Here is a 26636-nt window from a genome sequence, read left to right as displayed (position 1 = left end):
ACTAAATAGAATGTGTGCTTATCATTTTCCTTTATCCAAATGGCATACCCATCAAGAAAATCGTGGGTCCCTTTTATGCCATGTCAGTAAATTTGAAAGGTTTTTTACGAACTTTACAGTGGATGGTAAAAATGAGATGCAAAAACTAAAAAGATTAATCTATGGAGCAAGTTAACTCAAAGTGATTTTCAAGGGCAAACTGGCAAAGTGTGCTCGGAAAAAGGTATAATTGGCCACCTTTTCCAACACCAGAAACCCAAGTGAATAACACAAGTTTTGCATCATGAGATTTTCTACATGGTCCGAAGCATAAGATACTGTAGATCTTTGTTTAAAAATACAAAAATTAAGATTCAACGGTTAACAAACTCAAAATATCTCATATTTTGAACTTGAAGCACCATAATTTTTTTGTTGGATCATAAAGGTAAGATAACCTAACAATGACCAGTAGTGAACACTGAAAAGTCCAAAGCTCAATAGCGCGATAAAACAGCAAAGGCTTCTTTGTACATCCCGTATCAACTAACAATGGTTGATAGTTGATAGTTGATACGGGGGAATAAGTTTCCAAAAAGAAAAGGATCGATTAACTGATCACGAGCACATTAGGTCAGGCAAACGCACTTAAATCCATGAACAGAGCTCGAACACAATTTTGCAGGTACGTTTAAACAGTTGAACAAAAGGCGCTAGTGTTTTCAACGTGCACAACATCGGTCTGATAGAGTAAAGTTCTCGCTCTGGCAGCTTGAATTACTTGCGCTTTGATTTCGTGGAGGACCTTTTTCTTTCAAGTTTTTTCTGTGTAGCCTCAAATTCTTCTTCCGTGGGTTCTGAAGAAGAAGTGTTCCCCCCGTATCTGGAAACTAGAGAAGAAAACATCGAATCAAACTGGTTTTTCCTCTCACTGCGGCGCTGAGATATGATTGCATACAGATCTTCTGTCTGTTTCTTTGCCCTGTAAAAGATTAGATTTAAGCATAAACCTTTTCCGTTTCTCGGTTGAGCTAAAACTAAGTATAAGCAATTAAATAAACTTGTTGAGAAGTACTCACTTGGTCTTTCTCCTTAAAGGGCTGGTAGGAGGTTTTGTTTCAGATACTTTCTTTGCCCATTTCATGTAGGCTTTGGTTGATTTCAGTTCTCCTGTTAAGAGACAGAAACGGAGAGGGTCTGTGTGAGAAACATACGAGGTTACTAAAAACACCCTCAATTGCGGGACATTTCAGTACAACAAGAATCCATTAATGATTTCTGTTACTTAAATATAAAGGTTTATTCGTCAATAACATTCATTGACTTAAAATGAGAGAGAACCGACTATGATGGTTTCAACATGTTCAACAACCAATGTGAAAGAGTGATTTAAGAGTACGAGTAATTAGAAAATATAAGATGGCATGTGACTTGAATGAAATTACTCTAGATAATTAGAAAAAGGCTCTAATAATGTTGTATAGAGGATCATTTGTTGAACCCAAAAACCTTAAGCAGTGTCAAAAAGAAAGAATCAAGCAACTGATAAGGCCCCTCTAACTCTAAGAAGCGAACTAGGGCCATCTGACTAACATTCGTAGTGAATCTTATCACTTATGGTTGTATTTTAGATATCTTTAAGAACCAAGTGGCCATGGTTTGCAAGCCAGGCCTGAGCTCAGAAAAAGATAATTCCTAGTAATATTGACACTTAAATTTGTGGTAGGACTGGAATTTTTACTCTTTTTCTTAAAGACAAAGAGGCAAAGACTTCATTTGGATATAAGGATTCAAAATAATGGTTCGTTATAACGCAAAGATATAATCCGTGAAATGACCAGATATAATGTAATAACTGAATCTGAAATGACTATGTCCAATGAATCATTTGAAATCCTTGTAATCCTTCAATCACATAAATATAAACATTATATTCAAACACCTAAAAGAAAATATGAACCAAAATCCCAGAAATTCACTATGAAACTAGAGCTTAATAAACATAACACACCTGCAGCTATTGCCTCATCAAGGATATCCTTGAAGCGGTGTGAATCGAGTTTAGGATCAGAACATATCATCGAACAGAATAGTCTGCAAGGGAATGAACTGTAATATCAAACAAAAACAGCAAACCAAATGACAAAAAGGATAAACACAGTGATAAATAAAGCTAATACCTGTTCATATTCCCCTTGCACTGGCTATACAGATCAATCAAATCTTTCTTCTCGGAATCAGATCCCCTGTAGTTTGCTTCAAATTCTTCGATATCAGCTTCGGTGACCTGCAATGGATGTGCATGTTGTCAGCAATATGCCGAAAGTACAAACGACACTGTTATATCAAGACAGCATAAAAAGATGAAAACATCATGACCTTTTTATATATGACCCGGAAATATTCATGCAGATTCTGAACAACATCACCAGCAAGGTCCTGCTCATGACAATGAAACAAAAATAAGCACCACTTGAACAAAGCCAACATTTGATTTCCCTAAGTCTCTAAAACCCTCCAATTTGATCTTCCAAAGCAGTTGCGCAAGTATGAAGATTACAATTATTCTAGTCGAGAAACATCCACCCCAACTTTCTACTTGTCATTTCTAGTAAAGAATCCTACTTATCACACTGAACAGCAATATGCATTAAAGTGAATGAATCAAAAAGCAAAGAAAATAACATCAGACACTCACATCATCATCAAGGCAACCCGTCTCGTCATAGAGTGCTCGTTTCTCCTCATCCCCGAGAATCGATATCACCTTTTGCAATTGCTGAAACTTTTCTTTAGCTTCCTACACGAACAATACCAGAAATTTACACTCACAGAAACACCACAATTCACAGAAAACCCCTAAATTATATCAAACTTTCTCACCTCATCACCGGGATTCTTATCCGGATGCAATCGCAATGCTAATTTATGGTACGCTTTCTTTATTTCCTGCTGAGTAGCGCTTCTCTCCACGCCAAGAACCTACGAAACAAAAACAAAACCTAATCCATCAAAAACCCCAATTTCCCAAATTAGGGCAAAAAGCACTGTACAAATCAAAATTTCCACCTTTCCGATCGAAATCAAACGCTAATCGAATCGCATCAAGAAAATTTTGAATTTTGAACGGATTTTACGCACCTCATAGAGGCTCTTCTCGTTGGTGGAAGTCGGGGGGTCGCGATCTTCGTCGCTCCGTTCGTGCTCTTCTTCTTCGTCTTCGACTTGTGGTGGTGGTTGCTGCTTCTGCTCAGAAACCCTAGCTTTCTTTCTCTTCCCCATTTTTCTTCGAGTCGGTAGTTTTGAAATTTGGGAAAATGGTCTAGGTAGTGAGGACTTGCATTTATATGTGAATTTTTTGAGCTTCGATTTGTTCCCGCCAATTAGCTATCCAATTTACCATTTTCCCGCCGCGGTGGTTTGGAGGGATTGCTTCGGTCGGGTTTACAGTTCGCTTTGCTAACTGGACCGGACCAAGTGTCCTGGTTTGGACTTATACTCCAGTGGAGGATATGTACCACTAAACCAATTTCTTGGTTTAATCCCATGGACTAACCAATTTTCTTAATGTGTCTCATATATATTTCTCATTGTTTTTTTGTATTTTACAATTCATGCTCTTCTCATATATATGCTACAAGCATTGGATATCAGTTTGGATTATTGCTTTTATTATGGTCCCATAATTCCAAATCAGCAAATACTTGTAATATTTAATACTACGTACTAGGAAAGTAGAAGTCTTCTCCTTCTAACTCTTCACGATAGAGTCATATGTGTGCAGGGGCAGAGTCATGAAGGGACCATAATGGTCCCAGGCCTACCCTGACATTCTTTTCACAGAAAAAAAAAAAAAAGAGTGATCCTTCTAATTACCAAAGATTTTTCTGAGGATTAGGGCATCACTAAAGGGAGAGAAAGGAAGTAGGCGAGAGAGCTAGTTCTACCAGAGTTTAAACCTTTTTCGCATGGTGTTGCTGGTTACTGACAGGCTTCAATTATGCTTCCATCCATGTGCAATTTTCATGTTCTCGTTAGCCTTTCTATTAGGTTGTTTTCTTCGCCATTTAACACAACTCCCATCTAGTCAGAACATACTGATGAAATAGAGTGGAAGTGAAAAATCAACACCATCATCACATAGCAAACAAACATTAGAATCAGACCAAAAATCTAGAGCAACAAAGTAATGGCTAAGACATGACCAAATGATGGATGGGGGATAGTTAAGAGATGGATTCACAAGCATTAGAGGGATTTGCGAGCATGTTGCAGTGTTGTTGCAGAGATGGTGTTGTTGGCAGTGTTGCTACGTTTTCTTTACATTTGTAAGAGGTCCCTCCTAACTCAAAATCCAAGTTCCGCCACTGTCTATGTGTCAAGGTGGTTGGATGTGTTAGGCGTGAAGAACTAGCACGCTGTGAAGAGTGTACCTTGGGTGGCCTAACCTTTTACTTGTGACATTTCAATCCAATATATATCAAGGTGAATAGGTGATGGTTTCATAGGTAATGGGACTCTGTATTTTTGACAATTGCTTATCTTTAACTGTATGTTGTGCAGCCCTTTAAGCTATCATTCAACTTATACCTACTATTTGTTCAAGTTTATGAGTCATTGCAGCCAATTTAATTGTATATTGGATTACCTCGAAAAGATTTTCCAGAATCTTACATTACAACGAGTAATTAAGTAGGTGCTTTTCTTTTTAATAAAGCGATACATTTATACTAAAGGGTTGTGAAATTGGGCTACATGACTCAATGCGCTAATCATGATAATTTGGTATCGAACTCGTCATATATAGAAGATGTGATGGTGGCAACGATGGTCTTGATGCACAACATAAGATGACGGTAGTTGAGACGACGGTCATGGTGTCACTAGGCCGCGGACAACAATGTGGTCATGAGTCATGACAAAGTGGTGGAAGTATGTATAGGTGATGATAGTCGTCATGACAAGGTGGTCATAAACATTTATGTTCTAAATCCTAAGGTCTTTCACAATAGTTTGAATGAGTGTGATACCTATACTTGGGGTTTGATCCCAAGCTCAAAACTTGGAAATGCAAGGCAAAATTACACATATTAGGATTTACAAAACTTGGGGCTTGATCCCAAGCTCAAAATATGACCGCTTTGAGTTCTTATAGTGATGCACCCTAGATAGTTTCTTGCTATCAATTCCTTTATTCATAGAATAAAGAAAAAATGTCAATGAGGCATAACACTTTCTCTAATTGCATGCTAATCTGTCAGATTTTCTACTGCAGAGTCAATCCCATGATACTAAAATGATACCTGTTGAATATACTTCATTTGTATGATTGTCGGAGTTCTAAATCCCTTGCTTATCCTATGCATCATTGACCTTCTCATTGTATGGATTTATACTTGATAAAATGTGGAGGGCAGTTTTAGATGGGGGAACCAAAGCTATTCTGCAATATCTCAAGGACAAATTGAAATCACTAGAAGATTATACATGAGGGAAATTGCAAAAAGTTACAGGTAGGTTCTTTTTGGTTATTGATTTAAATACATGATTTCTTACCTTTGAGATTAATCAGTTTTGGATCATCTTACTTCCATTTCAAAATGGCAGTTACTAAACACAACATGTTTCACTTTCACTACCATTTCATATGTAGTTGCTGTTTAACTCTTATTTCCAGACTAAGGGTGCCAAATTTTGAATGATGGAGAGAGCCACTATGGTGCTAATCTCTACTACCGACCTTGAGATTAAGTTTTCCCACTGCCCACACACACATGGTGTAAAGCTCAAACTACATGCTCATCGCTCTGCTTCAATCGCCAAAATCCTTGAGCATTCATCGCAAACGCTAAAAAATATCAGGCATGTTTTTTAGGTTAAGTTGTATCAAAGACTCCATTAACACCTAACCCAGATCTTTTAATTCGGAAACTCTAATTCAATAAGTAAGTGAAGCTATTGAAATCTCATAAATTGCACCTGAATTGGAACATTTGGTTCGTCTCTTTCCCCTAATTTTTTTTGTTCAAATTTAATCGAAATTTCAATTACCAAATAAATTTTATTATGTTTTTGAGAATTGGGTATTGCTTTAAGAGTTGATGAAATCAGGTGTGACCAATTGTTGTGGTTAATTGTGCATGAAAGATGTGTTATAGGTATGCGCCCCTGGATTGCTTTTCGGGTCAAGGAGCTTCTTGGATTCGAAGATAAGTTCTTATCAACTTTATCTATGGTCTTTTGGAAGGAAGGATAATTAGCTTTATATGTTTATTGCTTTGTTCAAATTGATATTTGTTATATTTTCTCTAACAATTTTTGTATCTCATGAAAACTAATTTTATCAGTCCCTAAATATGAGAAATTATGGACATATAAAACCAATGCATGTATAACACGTATGAAATGTTTTTTTTTTTAACTAAAGATGTCTTTATGCATGCACAAAATATGGAAGGGGAAAAATTATGTATGCCGCACTTAGCGTGCCGTGATGTAAGAAAGATACTTCACACACACAAGGTGCATGCAGAAATGCTAGTTAATATTATACTCACTTTTCCAACCTACTATACAACGCTTAAACAACGTTCTCGTAATAAACACTGGTTCAACCAAGTTGACCTCCTCGTAATTTAGATGAATTATTATACAACGTTTGGTTTGCACAAAATAATTGTTCGATTATATGTCGAGTCCCAACCTAACGCAATTATGGGTCCAACCACCACAGCCCAGCCCAATATTCAACTCCCCGAGTCGGACTCGTACAACGTTGCAATGGCAACGCCGCAAGAACGTCGGCATCCAGAGGCGGTTACGTCATTACCACCGACTTAGTGGAAAGCGGTCGTTGGCAAAGGGGAAAGGTTTATAATAAAGAGACCCCACAAGAAAAGCCTCAAACCTAAAACCCAGCAAGCACTACCAATTATCTCTTCCTCTTTTTTATTTTTTATTTTTTATTTATATTATATTTTTCGCCCTCCATTTATTTATTTTCATTTTTCAATAATTATTTCAAAGCAATAATCTCCTCGACCAGGGTATGAAACTCGTGGTCCCTTCCCTTCTATCTGTCTGCGTTTTTATTTTTTATTTATTTTTTATTTCCATGTTTTTCTTTGATTTGGTTATTAATGTGTTGCTTTTTGAAAATTTTGAACGAGGAGCAGGAATTGCCTGGTTCGATTTTGGGACTTGGATCGACCGAAACAAACAGGTTAGAGTTTGATTTTGGTCTTTGAAATTTATGAATTCTCGGATTGGATTGTATGGGTCAATTTGTTGTGCTTGTGGCGGGTTCCGTATAATTTTTCGGTTTTTTTGGTGAATTATGTGTGTAGGGGTTCAATCGTCTGTAATTGAAAACATTTACGGTTGAAAGTTTGGATTTTTTTGTTGCCTGACTGCAATTGTTCGGGTTTTATCGGAGTATGGAAGATTTTGGCATGTGTAAAGGAACTTGTAGGAGTTTTATGGGTATTGGTATAGGTTAGAACTGAGCTTGTTTAAATTCTATCGGATTTTGTTGAAGTTCCCGGCGTTATGGGGAAAATTTTGAACTTTTGTGGGTTTTCGGCATTTGTTAGAGTTAAGTGGTTTGAATTGTAAACGTTGGCTTGGATTGTTCAACTCAGGGCATTCGATTTGTATAATTGATGTTTTGCCGGAGTTGAAAATCTGAGATGTTTGGCGGAAGGAGATAAATAGCCCCCAATCATAACTAACTTGCATGATTCAATGTGTTTAAGTGCTTATGAGTTCTGTTTTCCTCTTTGGTTGTTTGGCACTTGTGGTGTGGCATTTCTAAATTGCTTATATGTATTCATTATGTTGGGCATTTGGTTATTTGGTATCTCCAAATTTGATTATCTATCGTTATAGAATTTTGTCTCTCTTTATGCATGTATTTTGCTGGTTTGGTATTTCTGCAGTTGATGATATTTAAACGGCAAGGTTTTCTTGCTTTTTTTTTTCTTGGTTCAGATAAATAGAAAAGATGGAATCTCATGATGAAACTGGATGCCAAGCACCAGACCGCCCGATACTTTGTGTTAACAACTGTGGATTCTTTGGAAGGGTTGCAACAATGAACATGTGTTCCTAGTGTTACAAGGACACGCTCTTAAAGCAGGACCAAGCTAATTTGGCTGCATCATCCATTGACAGTATTGTGAATGGCGTCGATGGCAGCAACAACATCGTCATTGACCCCGTTGTTGCAAGTGTTGTCGATGTGCAAGCTGTTCAAGTGGGGACCAGTATTGTTTTAACAGAACCATCCAGTGACTCATCCTCAAGCATGAAAATTGAGGTGAAAGAAAAAAAGGGACCAAGCAAATGCACTACTTGCCGAAAGCGCGTTGGTTTAACTGGGTTCAATTGCAAATGTGGAAACACCTTCTGTGCAAGCCATCGTTATTCCGACAAACATGATTGTCCTTTTGATTATAAGACTGCTGGTCAGGATGCTATTGCGAAAGCCAATCCTATTGTGAAGGCAGACAAACTTGATAAAATCTAGGAGTCACAGGACGAAGTGAAGGCATATGGTTCTCTTTCTTGGCATCTTTTCTTGCTACGTCTCGTAATGGTAAAATGGCTTAAAGTCATGATAATGAGGACATCATTTAAGGGAGTCTATTCCTTGTTTGTGAAATATTTCTTTGCTGGCTCCGTGTGTGTAAGTTTTTACTATTGTGGTTTGATGGACATGTTTGGAGTTATTTTAGTGTCATGTATGCTTGGTATGCATTTCTTTATGGCAGTAAATGATAGTATGAAAATTTCAGCATACTGTACAATTAGGCTATGCAATGCAATTAAAATTTCCTTAAATTGTTTGTTCTGCATTTAGATACTGTATCTGTGTGCTTAGCTTAGTTTGAGATTAGAAAGGATAGTGTTAAAAACACACTTATTAAGCTTAAATAGTAGGGGATTATTGAGTGGGTAAACGGTAATGAATTCTCGATTAGGACTTGTTTGGTTTCTTTTACCTTCCCAATTTTCTTTATGGTAGTGTTTATGTACATGTTGGGTTGGAACTTGGAACCCCTCCCTTCATGCGTTGTTGCTTAGCCAACTCATTCATGCGTTGTTGCGTAACCACCTCACGGTTGAGTAAATAATAATGAGTAGATGACTCGGTAGTTTATGTTTTTCTTGAACATGATTGATAGGGATTTTATCGCCTGCACAAGTAGGGATAAAAATACTAATATACTTGCAAGAGTACAAAGTAATTATAGTATGGATGGTTCTAGCATGGTTGTTCTCTTCATGGATTGAATGCATAATTTATGTGAAATCAAATTTTAATTAATTATTTAAAACAAAGTTTGAGAAAAAAAAGGTGATTTTGTGATTTAAATAATAAAAATGAATTTAATAATTAAATAATTAAATAAAGTGACAAAATAAAATAAACTAAAAGAAAAACGGTTTTTGAAAATTAAATTGTAAAAGTCTAGGGTTTCGTCGTCATCTTAACAATCCTATATAGTTCTTTTAATTACTTATGAATTACACATGCATATTTTGAAGGTTAGGTTTTCCTAAAATATGTCTACTTGGACCCCAACATAGAGCGTATATTAAACATGCAACCCGTCTGTAGTATTTAGATCAAATCTAAACATGCATGACTCATTAAGCTTTGTGAAACCTTTTGAAAAACCATACAACTCTTAAGACGTGGTATTCATCCTAAGGGAACTTGCATATATTAATCACAAGAAGCCTTCGTCAATTTCAGGGACCGACCTCCGACCAAAATTGCATCAATTTACTTTTCTAAAGATACTAATGGTAGCTAAGCATTAAGACAATTAGACAGTATGAACCGGTGATTAATAATTCAAAACCTGCATGCATAATATCATAAGCAAATTGAAAAGAAATTACATATTCTTGTCAAGGCTCGTGGCATCGCCCTAGCAAACGGAAATTAATTATTAACAATTATACACAAAGTATTATTAAAAATAAAGATAGAAAACACCTTAAAAATAAACTTGAATCCAAAAGCTCTATAAAGTGTGTGTGCATTCTCTTCTTTCCCCCTATCTTCTCTATTTCTCTCCCAAAAAACCCTAATGGCTAAAAATCCTTATTTATACTACTAGAAAATAAAACCCTACCTAGAAAATGTCTTAGAATAAAACTAACCAAATAAATTAAAATAAATTAGGAAACATAATCCTAAATTGACTAGTAAAATTTGCCAAAAATTTGCATAGTCTCAAAACAGCCACGTTTCTAGATCTTTAGTACTACAAAACAGGCCCAAAATGGCTAGAATTAAAGCTTGAGATGTTCCGAAAATAATTGTAGAAGGCCTTGAACCCAGAAGACATCATCTTGGACCTCAAAAAGCCCAAAGAAGCACAAATTATGTGATTGCTAGGTGCAAGATTCACTTCGTTTGTTAGTTTTATTTTACATTCTATTTTACCATATAATATGTTACGATATTTTCCCTCACAAAAGAAAGGGTGAATATTTGAGGCTTTGAACTTAGAAGTGATGAATGACAGAACCGTGAGACATATGTATATCCCTTGGTCGATATATATTAGTATTGGTTTACAGAAAGAAAAATGTGGTGGTCGTAGATATCGTCGGTCGGATGATATGTTTATATGTGTTAGATATTTGAATTTAGTAAACCGCTACTCGGCTGGAGGTGGAGTTGTTCTGTTTCATGTGTGACTTCCTATTTTACAAGAAACTGCCGAGTTAGTAGCAGGCTGGTTGGTTATATATTGATCAAAGGTTGAGCACCTTTGAAAATGGAATTCATTTAGTTATTTTTAGTTAGGAACTCGTATTTTCTATTTTGTTCCAGGTTCCTCTAGGCTATGTTTGGGTACGATATTTCCAAGTCTGTTGGAATGTGTTAGTTGCAAACTCCTATCACGTGCCTTTGTATTGCTCATAGAGGACATTCCTAATCTCCAATAACATTTTGTTCTAGGCCTGGGCAAGGTTTGGTACTGGAGTGGTAACAAATCCGAACACGTAGCAAAATTTTGGTACTGTATGAATAGTTGTACAGACTTAGTACCGAACCTAATAGATTCAGTTCGGTCTAAGTATAGGTTCGGTTTGGTTCTGAGCATTTAAGGAACAAGGCCTATTTTTCAGTTTTTGTAAAAAAAAAAACGCCTAAATCAGTTTTTGGCCCAAAATTAACAAAGTTCACACAAATCAATTTTTGGCCCAGATTTCAGTGCACAGTGCACACATATCTTCCTATTTTTGCTACATGAATAGTTGGGAATATGATATATCTATTGAGGCATTAGTACAAATTCAATCCCAACAACATTAAACATCAACAAATTCAATCCAACAACATCAAAAATAAACAAATTCAATCCAACAACAAAGTTCAAGTAAATGCCTTATGGCATTAGTGCAAACCAAAATGAAAAATCAAAGTTCAAGTCAAAGCATTATGGCATTAATACAATCCAAATGTAATAGCAAACGTCAAACTAAATGCATTAATAACTAATAAGTTCAATTCATATAAAATAAAAGCGATTACCCTTTAGGGGCCTTACACTTGACACCCTTGGTGGTTAGAGGTTTGTGAGGCTTTGAAGGGGCCCTTGATTCAGCACCTTTTGAAGCTCGAGGAGGTCAGGTAGGAGCTTGTGAAGCGAATGCTTGAGAAAGCCAAGCACAAGGTTGTGAAGACGACGCTTGTTGTTCTGGATTATTAATAGAGAGGAGATGCTTGATGTCAACAACTCTACATAATACAAAAATATACACAACTTGCAAATACAACAAAATAAAATCTAAAAAATTATAACAAACAAGAACTAAGAAGAGAAATAAGAAATTACTCGTTTCAATACTTTCATAAAACTCTAAGTGCTCAACGAAGGTGCATCATCTTCTAAGGTGATAATACCATCACCCATCATCCAATTATGCAAGCAAATTAAGGCCTCCACCGATTTAGGAGTTAAAGAACTCCTAAAATCCAAAATTACTCTCCCCCCGGTACTAAAAGCACTCTCTGAAACTAGGGTAGATGCTTGAATGGCAAATATGTCTTTTACAATGGCTGCCAATATAGGATACTTGCAAGCATTAGTCTTCCACCATGAGAGAATTTTAAAAGCACCATTGGTTTCTTTGTCCACCTTCTCTAAAGGATCCAACCAATATGAATCCACCTCATCTCCCACTACTTGCTTCTCACTCTCTTCTACAAAATCAATCCAATCATCTACACAATCATCTTTAAAAATTCAACAATAAGTGAAGTAGAAGAAGACTCTCGAGGTGTGTGGACCTTCATGTGCTTCCCCCCATCAACATTTGGGGCATATTTCTTGTAAAGGGCGTCCAACACATCTCTTATCTCCTTAGTTTTTAAATGAGCATCAACTTCCAATAATTGCTTTCTAAGAAGATGAGTGACATGCCTTAACTTGAACCTTGGATCTAAAATAAAAGCAACCACTAGCAAATTGTTCAATTGAAGGTAAGAGCCAGAATATTTGTCATACTTTGCTCTCATGTCGTTTGCCATTTGATTCAAAAGTACCTCTGTTGGTGAACTGGTTTGCACATTGGGTAGGGGAACCAAATTCTTGATAGCCATCTTTATTTTGATGACATCATGGTGAGCGGTATGAACCGTAGGGATCAAAGAATGACTCACCCACAATGTCACCTCATAGAAAACCCTTAAAAACCAAACATACACATCCGCCTTTTCCCAATCTTTTCCTGTTAGTGGTCCAACCCTTCTTTGACCTTTAATAGCAACTATTCCATCTTCATCATTTTCTTCTTCAAATTCTTTGAAGTACATGCTAAAAGGAGTATCACTTTCCTCTCCCATCCTAGCAAAGGCCTTCTTAAACTTTATGGCAACTTCCATCATACGAAATGTGGAATTCCACCTTGTGGGGCAATCTAAGCAAACACTTGTTTTGCATGTTAACTTCTCCATAAACACAACTTGCTTGAAATACTCTAACCTTTGTGGAGAGCTCCTCACAAGTCTCACACAATTTCTTATGGTTAAGAAGCCATTGGTTAGACTATTCATCCCTTGACCCACAATTAAATTGGTTATGTGAATGGTACACCTTACATGTAAATACTCCTCATGCAAAATGGCTTGTAAATTTTCCCACCTATTCATAGTTGACCTAAGTTGATCCAATGAAACTTTATTTGCGGAAGCATTGTCTACCGTGATGGTGAGTACTTTATCTATGCCACATTCTAATAAACAATTTTCAATCAACTTAGCTATTGTGGCTCCCGAGTGGTTAACAATAAGACAAAAATTAATGATCCTCTTACGCATATTCCATTCATCTTCAATAAAGTGTGCGGTGAGGACCATATAATTGATATTTTGAGTGCTTGTCCAAGTGTCAATGGTAAGAGAAATTCGGTGTGCATGCAATTCCTTTTTCAAACTATCCCTAGAATGGGCATGCATTCTAAGCAAGTTCTAACAAAAGTCCTCCTAGAAGGCACACGAAACAATGGACATGCAACACTACAAAATCTATTGAACCCGATCTTCTCAACGGTACTAAAGGGTACCTCATCAAGAACAATCATCTCGACACATGCTTCCAAACAATTGGATTGGTTGAACTCCCTAGTAACCAAAGTTTTAACCCCTTTTCTTATCCTCATAAAGAAGTTTTTTATTTTTCCTCCAATTGGCCGGATAAAATTTACATTGTCGATTAAGATGTTTTCTCATTCCGGATGTACCAATGCTTGAATCGGCATCATAGTCACCATCATTTGTATGTCCGAGCAATAGACACATTTAACCCTAAGTCTTACATGGAACCAATACCAGTTTATTATTTCCATCTTTTACAACATTCCCCTCTCGATCCTTGAGGGTTACTAGGGTCTTAACTTGATAAGGCCTAAAGTGCTCCCAAACCTTACTAAATTTACCTTGTAGGAGTTGGGAGCCACTTACCTCCTCCTGATCTCCTTCACTTTCGGTCTCACTTTTGCTTCTCTCTGATTCATATTCCAAATCAATTGCATCCTCTACAGAATTTACACGGTTCAAAGCCTACATCCAAGCAGTACAAAAATATCAATTACGATTACAATTACAAGTCAATCTAGCATACACAATAACATTCATAGAAGCACTGAATATGTTCCACAGATTATCCTATATTCACACAACTTGATTAAAGCATACATAGACTACTTCTCCTATATTCACACAACCTGATTAAAACATTCAAACAGATTATCCATTCTGGTGTGACCAAGTCCTTGTGAACTCGGATAAGCACTAATAAAAACAAACCATGTGGACGATGATTTTAATTGAAAAACTGATTCGGTATGGTTTGGTATCGAACATAGAACTGAAACCGAACAACTAAGCACCGAACTGAACCGATCTTGTACCCATACTGGATAAACTAAAGAAAAAAAAAACCAAACCGACCAGATTCGGTTCGATTCTCAGTATTTTTTGCCCAGGTCTATTTTGTACTACATTTTTCAGTAATGCGGTTTGAATTCCTTAGCCCGAACATACCCTTAAGGTCCTCAATATTGGCGTCTATTTTTTGGATATGGATCCTCTAACAATAGCTGCTATCTAGAGTTTATGGATTTATTGGAGTCCTTGTGCTTCCAGTATTCTTATTCCTTGGAAAAATCGGTACCAAATAATCCTGGATGGTGTGGTTACCAGTTATACCATATTGACTACAGAGGGCTTCGTAAAAAAAAAAGGACAAAATAAATACGGGCTTATAAGGAAGAAAATGAGCGTTTGGAAATTATTTCTCAAATGTTAACCAGACATTAGGTTGGTCTGCTGGCATAAATTTTTGACAGGATTTTTTCAGTCCATTAGACGAAGATAAAAGCAATTGTGCTCATGATAGCATTAGTCACCAGTCCTCTAGGAGAGGTTATCTCATGCAATCGAGTTTTAGTGTTATATTGGCATTAGTATCAAACAACCGCTCGTCATGTGTTTAATAAGTGCATGTTCAAATGAACAATTGCTATGTGATGAGATAGTGATTGAGAGTGTCAATGTTCCTGTTGTTGGCTCGCGCCCATCTCGTTCTTCATGTTTTTATGAATAGAAATGTTATTGACAAAAAAAAAAAAAAAAGTTGTATAGACCCAAAATTAATCACATTGTTGAACACATTTGATTCAAGGGTCGAAAATTAAGAGGGTGTGTGACAGGTAACTAATTGTCGTTTCAATATTAAATAAAAAGAAAAAATTATAGTATTTTGTTGATTGTAGGCCTATAATTTGAAGACTTATATGACATGAGTATACAATTACGATACCTTCTTATGTTAATAAAATAAAAACACATACACAACGTAACAATATACATAATGTCATATAAGTTGTTCTCCTTGTGTTTATATAAGCAAACAATATTTTGGTGAAAATTGTACTTACTTTCCACCGTCTGCTGAAAAGCAATAGTATAGGCTATGGAGTAGTGTGCATTATTGCTTGGTTTTTACCCGTGGCTCCTAATAGCTTTAGCTTTCACTCTCCCCACCACCCCCATGCTTGTTCCGTTGTTTTCTTCATCAAAGACAAAAGGGCCACCCTCCAAGGTTCAAATCCTTTTTTGGGACTTGGGGTTTCTGTTTAGGGAAAACTACATGCAAGTAGCCCCTTTCTCTGCCATGGAATTTTACTCTGCAATCGATTGTAGGAGAATAGAGTTCGACAAAAAAATATTTACAGAATAAATTTTACCTTATTGTTGAATGGTTCCACGCAAAATTGTATCAAGAATTTTTGTAATAAAATTTGAGAATTTCTATTAGCACTCCAAAAATTTCAATTAGCACTCCAAACTTTCTATAATTAGAAAGAAAAATACACTTGTGAGGAGTGTAGAATGAGATTTTTGGAGTGTTACTAACAATTTCCTAAAATTTAACACTTGACGGAAGTGTGGAGGTGGTAAGTTAGAATAATACTTGTGTGTTTAGTAGTGGATCAGTGACCCACTTTGAAATCGTGATAGTATATATTCGTATATAATCTCATTTCTGTAACTCTATCGTCACTTGAGTGCAAAATTCTATCATTTTTTTTTTAAGATATTCGACCGTGTAACGGTAATATATCCGCTTCTTTCTGTCTCTGCAGTCAAGGGTAATATTTTGCTCCAACTCTCACATTTATGTACCAAATGAAAATAATTACATAGCATCTGTGTTATTGTCGATCTTTGGATGCTCAAAAAGCTAAGACGCTTTTTAGGAGGAGAACATGCATTATTGTTTAATCCGCATCTCAATATACTATTTATTAGTCAATTCATAAGATTAGGTTGCGATCTTTTTTCATGGAAGAAGAGTGAATAGTCAGACAGACATCTTTTTATTGATTGACGTTCTCAGCTCCGAGTCACAAGCCAATGCAAAATGGTAAATTTCTTGATTAAAATATGTTATGAAATAAGATTTTAGGCCCTCAATATAGAGGAATTCATGAGTTCGAACACCATGATCTATGTATATACGTAGATAACACAGATTGATGGTTTGAATTTGTAGGTTCACCGTCACTGCAATATCTCACTCTAATAATGACATATTATATGTATTTTTTTACACGATACGATATTATCAAACTAAAATGTCACGTAATGATATGACTGTTTCGTGCAAGTCATTATCCATGGTTTGGAGTGGAACGAGAGGTTGAGGATAAATAAAATGGTAATATACCAAACAGTAGAATTTACAGCTGTTTGCTTGCTTTTAAGTTTGTAGTAGTTCTGGATCTCAGTTTCTAGGTATGATTGTGTGTGGGGGAAGGTTAGGATTGGATGATTAGGAATGGCAATATGTGCCACCACTTTTTTGGATCTCCTCGTGGTTTGTATCATGGCACATTGACCATTTTAATGCAGAATTATTAGTAGCATCCACCTAGTTCTACTATTTTGGCATAATGTTTTCTAGCCATTTTTGCATGCTTTTCCTACCCTTCTTTTGATTATATTTTACTTGAAATGTTAGTGGTTTGTAATCTTACCATTGCACTCAAAATAGTATGGTCTAGTAATATTTTTTTCCTAATGTTAAATGAGATTTTGAGTTCAAATCTTGTTTCATGGGTAAAAAGATAGTCATTTAGATTAGTAATCTTATTTAAACAAACTGGGAGAAGCTAGGTCTATTTACCCTGTGGCCAAGTTTCTTATTTTCTTTGTAGCAATAGAAATACAATCACATGGTTTTTCTTTTATATTGGGGGATGGAGGATTCATACCTAAAACCTTAGATCAAGGAATGCTCTTACGACTTAAGTTACAAACCTCTTAAATAGGAAATAACATACAACTGAACTTTAACGACTTGCTCCACCAACTAACAAGTATGCCGCTCTCAAGGGGAGGGTGGCATCGTTCTATTGGGGAACTAACTCTTTCTAATCACTTTGATCGGAAAGGAAGTAGCCTACTTTGTAAATGATAAGTAATCCTGGCTTTCTAACAGTCTTGTGCAGATTAAGAGAATCAGGCTACCATTATAGTCTAATGACAAAACCTTATATGTAGTTCGACTCACCTAATTCATTATCACCTTTTCATTAAAAAAAAGAAGAAGGTATGATGAAACTATATAAAGCATAACAAAATCATGAATATAATGTTTACGTAGAAAATCCTGAAAATATATCTACATAATTCAAAAGTATGAGTGATGGCCTTTCTTTTTCTTTTCCTAGTCAGTGTCAAAAGGCAAAATAATGAGAATGCTGAATTTAGTGCACATCGGGAGGCATCTCTTATGATGAAACATTAGTGAGGTAATGTCCTCCCCTCAACTCAATGTTTCCATCAAACTTATCTTACAAGCTGCAGGTTGTATTTGCTTCAAATGCATTAATAATTATGTTTTTTGTTTTTTTTGTCTTACAGCTGGATGTTCGAAGTAAGTAATCGATTGGACATTGTTAGTAGTTGTTAATGGAACCAATTAAATTTAAGGAAAACTAATGAAAAGGGTTTGAAAACTTTGAGTTTTAATGATAAGGACAAAATAAAGGGTAAAGTGAATAGTACCAGGATTGACTTTTTAGTGTAAAAATGTGGTTTTTCGTTAAAGTGAACAGTACCAGGAGCTTTTCGTTAAAGTTTCCTTAAATTTACTTTTTATTGTTGTTGATTGAGAAGGCAATACCAAATACATAGAAACTAGAAAGAGCACCACCAGAAGGGAGGAAAGAGGCCATTTTTCAACCAAAATAAGTCAATTTCATTAGATCAAATTTTAACATTAAAAAAATTTCGAAATCCAGTTTTCCTTCCAATTTCCAAATAATTTCGGAATGTTCAGAGTTCTTAGAATTTTCGAAATTGATGTTATCTAGGAATTTTCAGAGTTGGACTTTACAATTTGGTAAAAATTTGTTAACTTTTGAATAGATGTCATTCGATGTTTTTTTCCCCTTAACAGTATATGTAGGTATGTTTATATTGGTGCGATTAGTAGTAGGGTGCTTGAAATCTTGACATGGTACAAGAGTGCGCTAATTCATTTTGCTTGAATTTAGGTCTTTACTTTACCTAGCCCGAATTATTGTGTTTATTTTATTGTCTTTCCTTTCAAATTTAAATGGTTGATGTGGAATTAATTGCATGTGTGGACACTATTGACTAGAAAAAAAAATGTGATATTCAAAATAGTTTTTTTTTTATTTAAAAAAAACTGCAAAAAGAAGAAATTACAAAGAAAAACCCATTTCTATTAATTGGTCTACTGTTGGGATCACTGTTTTAAAATCCCCACCTAGTGCCGCTTAGGCCCCGTCTAGGCGCTAGGCGACTGACCACCGTCCTAATTAATGCCTAGGCGTTTGAAAATTAAAAATAGCGCCTAGACCTGCTGATGACCCCGTCTAGACCATCTAGATTGCCTAGGCAACCCGCCTAGCTCGCCTAGACCTGCCTAGATGACAACTTACTTAGATAGAAAATAGATAATTTTTCTTTTGCATTTTATTGCTTCCAATAAATTGTAAGAGACTTATTGATCACTTAAATAAACACAGACTTATTGATCACTTAAATAAACACACATTATATGTTTGCTTTCCATGTTTTCATTATGTTCCAATACTTCATAATATATATGTCATTCTATTTTCTAGTTTATGATGAAATTATATATATTTTAAGTATAAACAGACACTTATTTACACGAAATACAATAGATTTACTTAAATCCGCCTAAGCTCCGTCTAGCCGCCTAGGTGCTTGGCTCCAACCCGCCGTCGGACTAGCGCCTAGCGTCTTTTAGAACCTTAGTTGAGATTACTATAGAAGATACTGTTTAGTGTGATCACTAACTGCTACCCATGTGTGTTGTCAAGTTAATGATTTTGCATATTGTATATCTCGCTTCTCTTTTTTTTTTTTTTTTCTAAGAACTGTTGTACCGAGTTTGAGAAACCTTCGAACCTCACATCAAATTTACTTGTTGGCAAATGTTTTAGTTAATGGGTTTGGTCCCCGTGCTTCTGTGGTTATATCTGATTTTGTAGTTATCAATGAAAGCTATGAGGTATTTTTCAAATCATGAGGGAAGGTGTGTAACCAAACTTGGACTCTTATCTAAATTATGTCTCAATAAAGCAAAAGCGTCTGCTACAAAGTTGGTTTAACGAAAAAACGTTGATAACAAATACGATCAAAATAACAAGCCACACGCTGAATTAAGAAGCACACGTTACACAGTGCCATTTTTATTTCTTATATTTTCTGGTCTCAGTCCAAACTTTCCATCCGTCCAAAAACGTAGCCAGGAATAGAAACTGGCTCCGGCTAAAGCCCATGGCTTTGTACTCCGTCGTTTCCTGGTATTCTTACAGCTGACAAACGACAAGGAAATTTGCACTAGAATTTTGCCAGAGCAGTGCAATTATGGTACTCGTCCTTCCTTCAACCTTTTACTTCCTTTCGCCTTCAATCTGAAAAGTCAACTTGCGATGAAATGGAGCTTCACATTGACGTTTTCACCTGCTGGGGACTGTTTTTTCACCGACCACCTCAGTGATTTCTCACCTTTTTACAGACCATTGAAATTTTACCAGGGAGGACGACCTTTTGCTGCAGACTCTAGTCTTGCAATACGTATTATGGTTTTGTAGGCTTCTTAGTATGTAATACGAAGACTTTTCTTGAATTAAAAGGGCGGGTTTGAAAATAATGTAGAAGGCAACAAGTGATCATCGAGTTTGGTTAAATTACCGAATATAAGGAACCAAACAGTGTTTTTTTAAAGCGTTTTTAATATTAATCGAGTTTGGTTAAATTATCACCTACTAGGCTTAAACTATAGTGGTCATCGAGTGGTACATGGTACATGTAAAGCTAGAGATATGTAAAAATATATACCGCATTCCACTACTAATTATGATATTAAACTCTAAAAATTAATCTTAAACCCACTCCTTTAACCCTAAACACTTAGTAATTAAATCCTAAACTCTCAAAGAGGAGATGAACTTGTATGATACTACACTCTCTCAACGACGTCTCATGTTAATAGACAATGACATGTAACGTCATCATATTAGTGTACTGATCCACTTTATAATATACAATGTACACAATACATTAATACACCGTAGAATTCTATTAAAAAGAGAATAGAAATGTGTCGTGTGCCGTGCGGCATCTATGATCTAATCCAAGCTCCCGGTTGTCACGTGCGAAGTGGACTTTTGTTTCTTGCTCTCTGTCCCAATTTGTCGTCACTTTGAGATTCCAAGTTCCGCACTCCAAGTTCACGAGGGCCAAACCAAACCAAACAACAAAAGGCCCGCTGACCGCTGCTCTTCTTTCTTGTTTACTTCCCTCTGACTTTTAACACCCTTTTTACAGTTCACAGTTTTATTTACCTCATATACCCTTCGAAGTATACAGCAAGAAAAAGCTCCAGTATTTGGATTGGATAGTTCACAACTTCACATCACACTTCACATTCCTGTTTTTAGGTTACTATTTACTGGAGATACTATTTACAGAGAAACAACTTACCTACACCTGTTCAAATTGCCTCTAAACTAAAACACAGACTCGAGCTACTATTTATAAGTACGAGATTTTACGATATCATTTTGGATGCATATATCAGTGTATGTAAGATTTTTTCTAGTTACACGAGAAAAAGGTAAAATGCATGCGATAATGAATGAAGATTTCCGTTCCAACAAGGGTTTCTGTGTGGTTGGTGGAAGGTCAAATCTTGTCCTCATTGTGTATTATATATATAATATATGTTTCTTAGGATTCTTTTCATCCACTGATATTTTTTTTTTTGAAACAATCTACTGATAATTTTGTAAAGGAAAAAAACACAGAAAATATAGGTGGAGGTGGTGCTGAGATTGGAGACAGCATTTTCTTGCTAAATTTCAACTTTACAAGTTATTAAAACGTTCTAGCTTTTTGGGCTTTTCTGTGTTAGAAATTTTGAATATTACAATAACTATTACCCGTGACTGCAATGCAGTTAAAAAAAAAAAGAAAAGAAAAGCAAAAAGACTACAATGCAGGAATTAATTAAAATATTAGTCAGTTCATGATTAAGTTTGATGTGGTCATGATTAATCTTTTTTAGCCTAATTTGGTAGCTGATTTCTATTGAAATGCTAATTTCACCGGTTGTAGTTGAACTCTATGAGAGCTTTGATTATATGAGATGTGGTCAGATATGCAGGGCAAATTAATTAAAAGTTGCTACAACACAACATAGAAGATGATGTGTGAGCAAGTGTAGGATTAGAGAAGGGGATGCTGCCCCATTGAAGTTTTTTCGTGGTCACGAGATATGAGTCGCACAAACCTAAATAATTGTAAACCATGAAATTGATCTTGAAAGACTTTTCTGTATTAGTATAGAAAATACATGATGTTAAAAAGAATCACAAGTTATTGAGTTATCAGAACATATGTATTTATTTGTAGTCCAAAGAAGTGGATACATATGTTTGTGTGAAAAATAATAACTCCTGTATATTTGACTAAAAAGAAAAAAAAATTAAAAAGTATTTGTTATGTGCAGTGCTGAATATGCAGGGGCAATTTTCTACAAGATATGCTTGCTGATCATAATAATGTTAACAATGGCCCATAAAAATGGTAAACTTCTATAATAAACTAATTAATTGAATGTTTGATTCTATAAACGTTATTAAAGATGTAATTTCACACGTCTTTTTTAACATTTTAAACATTTTTGTTTAATCAACATTATTCTTATTTTTTTGAATAATACATACATACATATATATATATATATTATATTCTGGAATTAAGTAAATTTCCATTTTTTTATTCTTGTGCATGTCAGTTGGACTGCTCATTCAGTTTCGGATCAAAGGGTACAAAAATATATATTAGTTTAATGGAATTTTAAATGAATGCACTGTTTGTACCTCAACCTTTTGCAATCGTCAAAAGTTCTGATGTTATATCTTTTTGCTGATATGCCCTTGATCTCATCAAACAAACCCAGCAAATCCCCAACTCCTCTCACTTCTGACTCTCACTCTGTCTCTCCCCACTTCACTGATAGCTCTCTCTCTCAGATTTCTTCCTTCTCCTCCTCCAATGGCTACTTCCTGCAAACATCCTTTACTTCTCTCTCTAATCTCCACATTTTTCCTTCTCACTTCAGCATTATTATCAGAACCAGACATTCTTCTCACCTTCAAGGCCTCCATTAAAGACCCCCAAAACTCACTCTCAACCTGGTCCAACACCTCGGGCACCCACCACTGCCAATGGGCTGGAATCAACTGCACTGCCACCACCACCACCACACTCTCCGTCACCTCCCTCAACCTCCAAAGCTTCAATCTTTCAGGTGACATCTCACCCGCAATCTGTGGGCTCCCTTATCTGTCAGAGCTCAACCTTGCAGGCAACTTCTTCAACCAGCCCATCCCTCTCCACCTCTCTCAGTGCACTTCTCTGGAGACTTTGAATCTCAGCAACAATTTAATCTGGGGTACAATCTTGAACCAGATTTCTCAGTTTGGTAACTTGAAAGTTCTCGACTTGAGCAAAAACCGTGTTGAAGGAAACATCCCGCAAGCCATTGGTGCACTCCACAGCCTCCAATTTCTCAACTTGGGAAGCAACTTGCTTACGGGTAGGGTATTTCGTTTGCGGTCACAAAGTATTTTCGATATTAGGATTAAGTCAATCAACATTATATGCTTTCGATATTTGATCTTGGTTGGAAAGCAACTTGCTTTCAAGTAGAGTATTTCGTTTGAGGTTAAAAAAAATTGCTATTAGAATTAAATCAATCAATATATTTTTTGCTTTGGATATTGACCTTAATTGAAGAGGAAATTTTTTTCTATTGACTATGTTAATTAGAAAATAAAGTGTCATGACGGAATATGAAATTATTTATTGATCAAAAGCGAATTTTTTATTTTCAGGTAGTGTGCCCTCTATTTTTGCGAATTTGACTGAGCTAGTTGTTCTTGATCTGTCCCAAAATACGTACTTGGTGAGTGAGATTCCTACAGACATTGGGAAGCTTGTGAAGCTTGAGAAGTTGTTCTTGCAAAGCTCTGGTTTTCATGGTGTAATTCCTAATTCTTTGGTGGGTCTACAAAGTTTGAGTGTTTTGGACTTTTCCCAAAATAACTTAACAGGTAGGGTTCCTCAGATACTAGGGTTTTCTCTCAAAAACTTGGTGTCCTTTGATGTTTCAGAGAATAGGCTTTCTGGGTTTTTCCCAAATGGCATCTGTAACGGAAAATACCTTATAAACCTCAGCCTTCACACAAATGTGTTCAATGGTACAATACCGAACTCCATTAGTGAATGCTCAAGGCTTGAGGTGTTTGAAGTTCAAAACAATTTGTTTTCTGGGGATTTCCCAGTTGGGCTATGGTCATTGCCCAAAATTAAGCTCTTAAGAGCTGAGAATAACCGGTTTTCGGGAGAAATACCTGATTCAGTATCAATGGCTGGTCAGTTGGAGCAGGTTCAAATAGATAACAACAGCTTCACTGGCAAAATTCCTCATGGTCTTGGGTTAGTCAAGAGTTTATATAGATTCTCGGCTTCTCTTAATGGTTTATATGGTGAACTCCCAACAAACTTCTGTGACTCCCCTGTTATGAGTATAGTGAATCTCTCCCACAATGCGCTCTTGGGTCAAATTCCGGAGGTTAAGAATTGCAGGAAGCTAGTGTCATTGTCTTTGGCAGACAACAATCTTAGTGGGAGTATCCCAGAATCTCTTGGTGAATTACCAGTGCTAACTTACCTTGATCTTTCTGACAATAAGCTAACCGGTCCCCTTCCACAGGCGCTTCAGAACTTGAAGCTTGCACTCTTCAATGTTTCCTTTAATCAGCTATCTGGTAGAGTCCCCTACTCTCTTATCGCAGGCCTCCCAGCTTCATTTCTTCAAGGAAATCCTGACCTTTGCGGTCCAGGATTACTCGACTCTTGTTCTGATGACCAGCCAAGACACCATTCTTCTGATCTTACGACATTGACAAGTGCCTTGATATCTTTAGCTTTTGCTGTTGGAGCTCTGATTATTGCTGGTGGATTTATTTTTTATCATCGATATTATAAGCAGCGAGCTCAAGTTGGCCTTTGGCGTTCGGTGTTCTTTTATCCTCTCAGAGTCACTGAGCATGACTTGATGATGGGAATGGATGAGAAATCTGCTGCAGGGTGTGGTGGGGTGTTTGGTAGAGTTTACATTGTAAGTTTACCAAGTGGTGAACTTGTTGCTGTGAAGAAGCTTGTGAATTTCGGGATCCAGTCTTCGAAAACTTTGAAGGCTGAGATCAAGACCTTGGCCAAGATAAGGCATAAGAACATTGTAAAAGTTCTGGGATTCTGCTATTCCGATGATTCAATATTTCTGATATATGAGTTCCAACAGAAAGGGAGCTTGGGGGACTTGATCTGCAGACCTGATTTTAATTTGCAGTGGAGTGTTAGATTGAGAATTGCCATTGGCATTGCGCAAGGACTGGCATACCTCCACAAGGATTATGTTCCTCATTTGCTTCATAGAAATCTCAAGTCAAACAATATCCTTCTGGATGCAGAGTTTGAACCAAAGCTCACAGATTTTGCTCTCGACAGAATTGTGGGAGAAGCTGCCTTTCAATCAACCTTGGCTTCAGAATCTACTTTATCCTGTTACAATGCGCCAGGTAAGAGAATTGCGAACTGAAACGAACTGCATGCAAAAATTCTAAAGACTCGTGATATTGTTTTCGCTGGAACCATTGCAAAAATTTGGTTATCCTCGTACTAATGTTTTCGCTGGAACCATTGCTAGCTACTCTTCTGCATCTTATGTTGCATAGAAATGTGTCTTAGATTAACATCATATATGTGGTCTTTGAATATTTTCTTGATCATTGAATTATTCTGATAGTAATCAAAATTTGCTAAAGACTCGTGACATGCTGACATGTTGCCAAATATATACCGAAAGATTTGTTCACTCTCTTATGACATATATTTGTTGATTGCAGAATGCAAGTACACTAAGAAAGTAACTGAACAAATGGATGTTTACAGCTACGGTGTTGTACTATTGGAGCTCGTGACAGGCCGGCCAGCTGAGCAAGCGGAGCCATCCGAGTCTCTTGACATTGTAAAGTGGGTGCGACGGAAGGTCAACATTACAAATGGCGCTGTCCAAGTTCTCGATCCCAAAATAAAAAATTCTTCCCAGCAAGAGATACTAGGAGCTTTAGAAATCGCTCTCTGTTGCACTTCTGTGATGCCGGAGAAAAGACCTTCCATGTCTGAAGTCGTGAGATCACTTCAGTCCCTGGACTCGAGGACCCACGGGGCAGTTATCGACTTCTCTTCCTTTGAGGAACATTGAGCTTCGCTGCTTCAGTCTGAACATTGAGTTACAAATGCTGCAATTTTTAGTTGCTTTGTATGAAAATTAAATTAAACTTCACGGATTCACGTGTGATGGGGGAAAAAAGATAGGGTTGGGCATGGTTTTTTGTGTCTGTTGATCAACAGAAGATGATTTGGGATTTGGGATTTGGTTAACAGTAAAGGGATTTTTACAGTATAATATGAATGCCATAAATATGTGTTCTGGTTTGAGAGAGGCTTGAGTTTTGTTGTAGATGGTAACCAAATCCAACCCCTGGACAAATTAAAGATGGGTTCCTAATTCTATGGACAATCATGGATTGTCAATTACACTCCATTAAACCAAACCTTCAATAATCAAGTAAAGTGTTATCCGAGGCCCATTTTCTCCTCGTGCACATCCATGTTCATTTTTATTTTTGACATTTGAACACCACTTGCTGTCTAAGTTCACCATAATTTCTATGTACACATAGCTGAATATATAATTTTCAACTTTTTTTTTCTAAGAATACCATATTTATTTTCAAACTGCCCTAAACACAACACACCGCACCCACCAACTCGCACGACCAACACCACCCCCACCACACCTCAAACAATGCCGGCCACTATCACTAACAACGGATCGCTGACTGCTATGACACATTCCTAATTAGCTAATAGCATCCACGTATAGCGGCTAGAGATTCATTATTTCGTAAAGGATAATGCTACAGAG

The 26636-nt window shown here is 36.5% G+C and overlaps 2 protein-coding genes, 1 long non-coding RNA gene and 1 pseudogene across 3 annotated transcripts; 2 read left to right on the top strand and 2 right to left on the bottom strand.

The window, feature by feature from the left end:
* Nucleotides 1–454: 454 nt before the first annotated feature.
* LOC126599346 (chaperone protein dnaJ 6-like) lies at nucleotides 455–3465 on the bottom strand. The gene is made up of 8 exons (XM_050265712.1): nucleotides 3121–3465; nucleotides 2863–2961; nucleotides 2678–2779; nucleotides 2359–2418; nucleotides 2160–2266; nucleotides 1991–2073; nucleotides 1059–1149; nucleotides 455–961 (listed from the first exon to the last, which is right to left on the bottom strand). Exons 1-8 carry the CDS (start codon nucleotides 3259–3261, stop codon nucleotides 757–759), a joined length of 888 nt encoding a protein of 295 aa, XP_050121669.1. The 5' UTR covers nucleotides 3262–3465; the 3' UTR covers nucleotides 455–756.
* Nucleotides 3466–6587: 3122 nt separating this feature from the next.
* LOC126599349 (zinc finger A20 and AN1 domain-containing stress-associated protein 8-like) lies at nucleotides 6588–8820 on the top strand (annotated as a pseudogene).
* A 2477-nt stretch (nucleotides 8821–11297) lies between these two features.
* On the bottom strand, nucleotides 11298–12264 carry LOC126599351 (uncharacterized). Its single transcript, XR_007615075.1, has 2 exons — nucleotides 11841–12264; nucleotides 11298–11702 (listed from the first exon to the last, which is right to left on the bottom strand). It is a non-coding gene; the product is annotated as an uncharacterized LOC126599351 (long non-coding RNA).
* Nucleotides 12265–22458: 10194 nt separating this feature from the next.
* Nucleotides 22459–26146, top strand: LOC126600630 (probably inactive leucine-rich repeat receptor-like protein kinase At5g06940). The gene is made up of 3 exons (XM_050267230.1): nucleotides 22459–23177; nucleotides 23476–25224; nucleotides 25552–26146. Exons 1-3 carry the CDS (start codon nucleotides 22634–22636, stop codon nucleotides 25908–25910), a joined length of 2652 nt encoding a protein of 883 aa, XP_050123187.1. The 5' UTR covers nucleotides 22459–22633; the 3' UTR covers nucleotides 25911–26146.
* The last annotated feature ends 490 nt before the right edge of the window (nucleotides 26147–26636 follow it).

The sequence above is a fragment of the Malus sylvestris genome, chromosome 14, assembly GCF_916048215.2.
Source record: "Malus sylvestris chromosome 14, drMalSylv7.2, whole genome shotgun sequence".
Classification (NCBI taxonomy): Eukaryota; Viridiplantae; Streptophyta; class Magnoliopsida; order Rosales; family Rosaceae; genus Malus; species Malus sylvestris.
The sequence above is the reverse complement of the archived record's forward strand: the minus strand, read 5'-3'. Positions and strand labels throughout refer to the sequence as shown.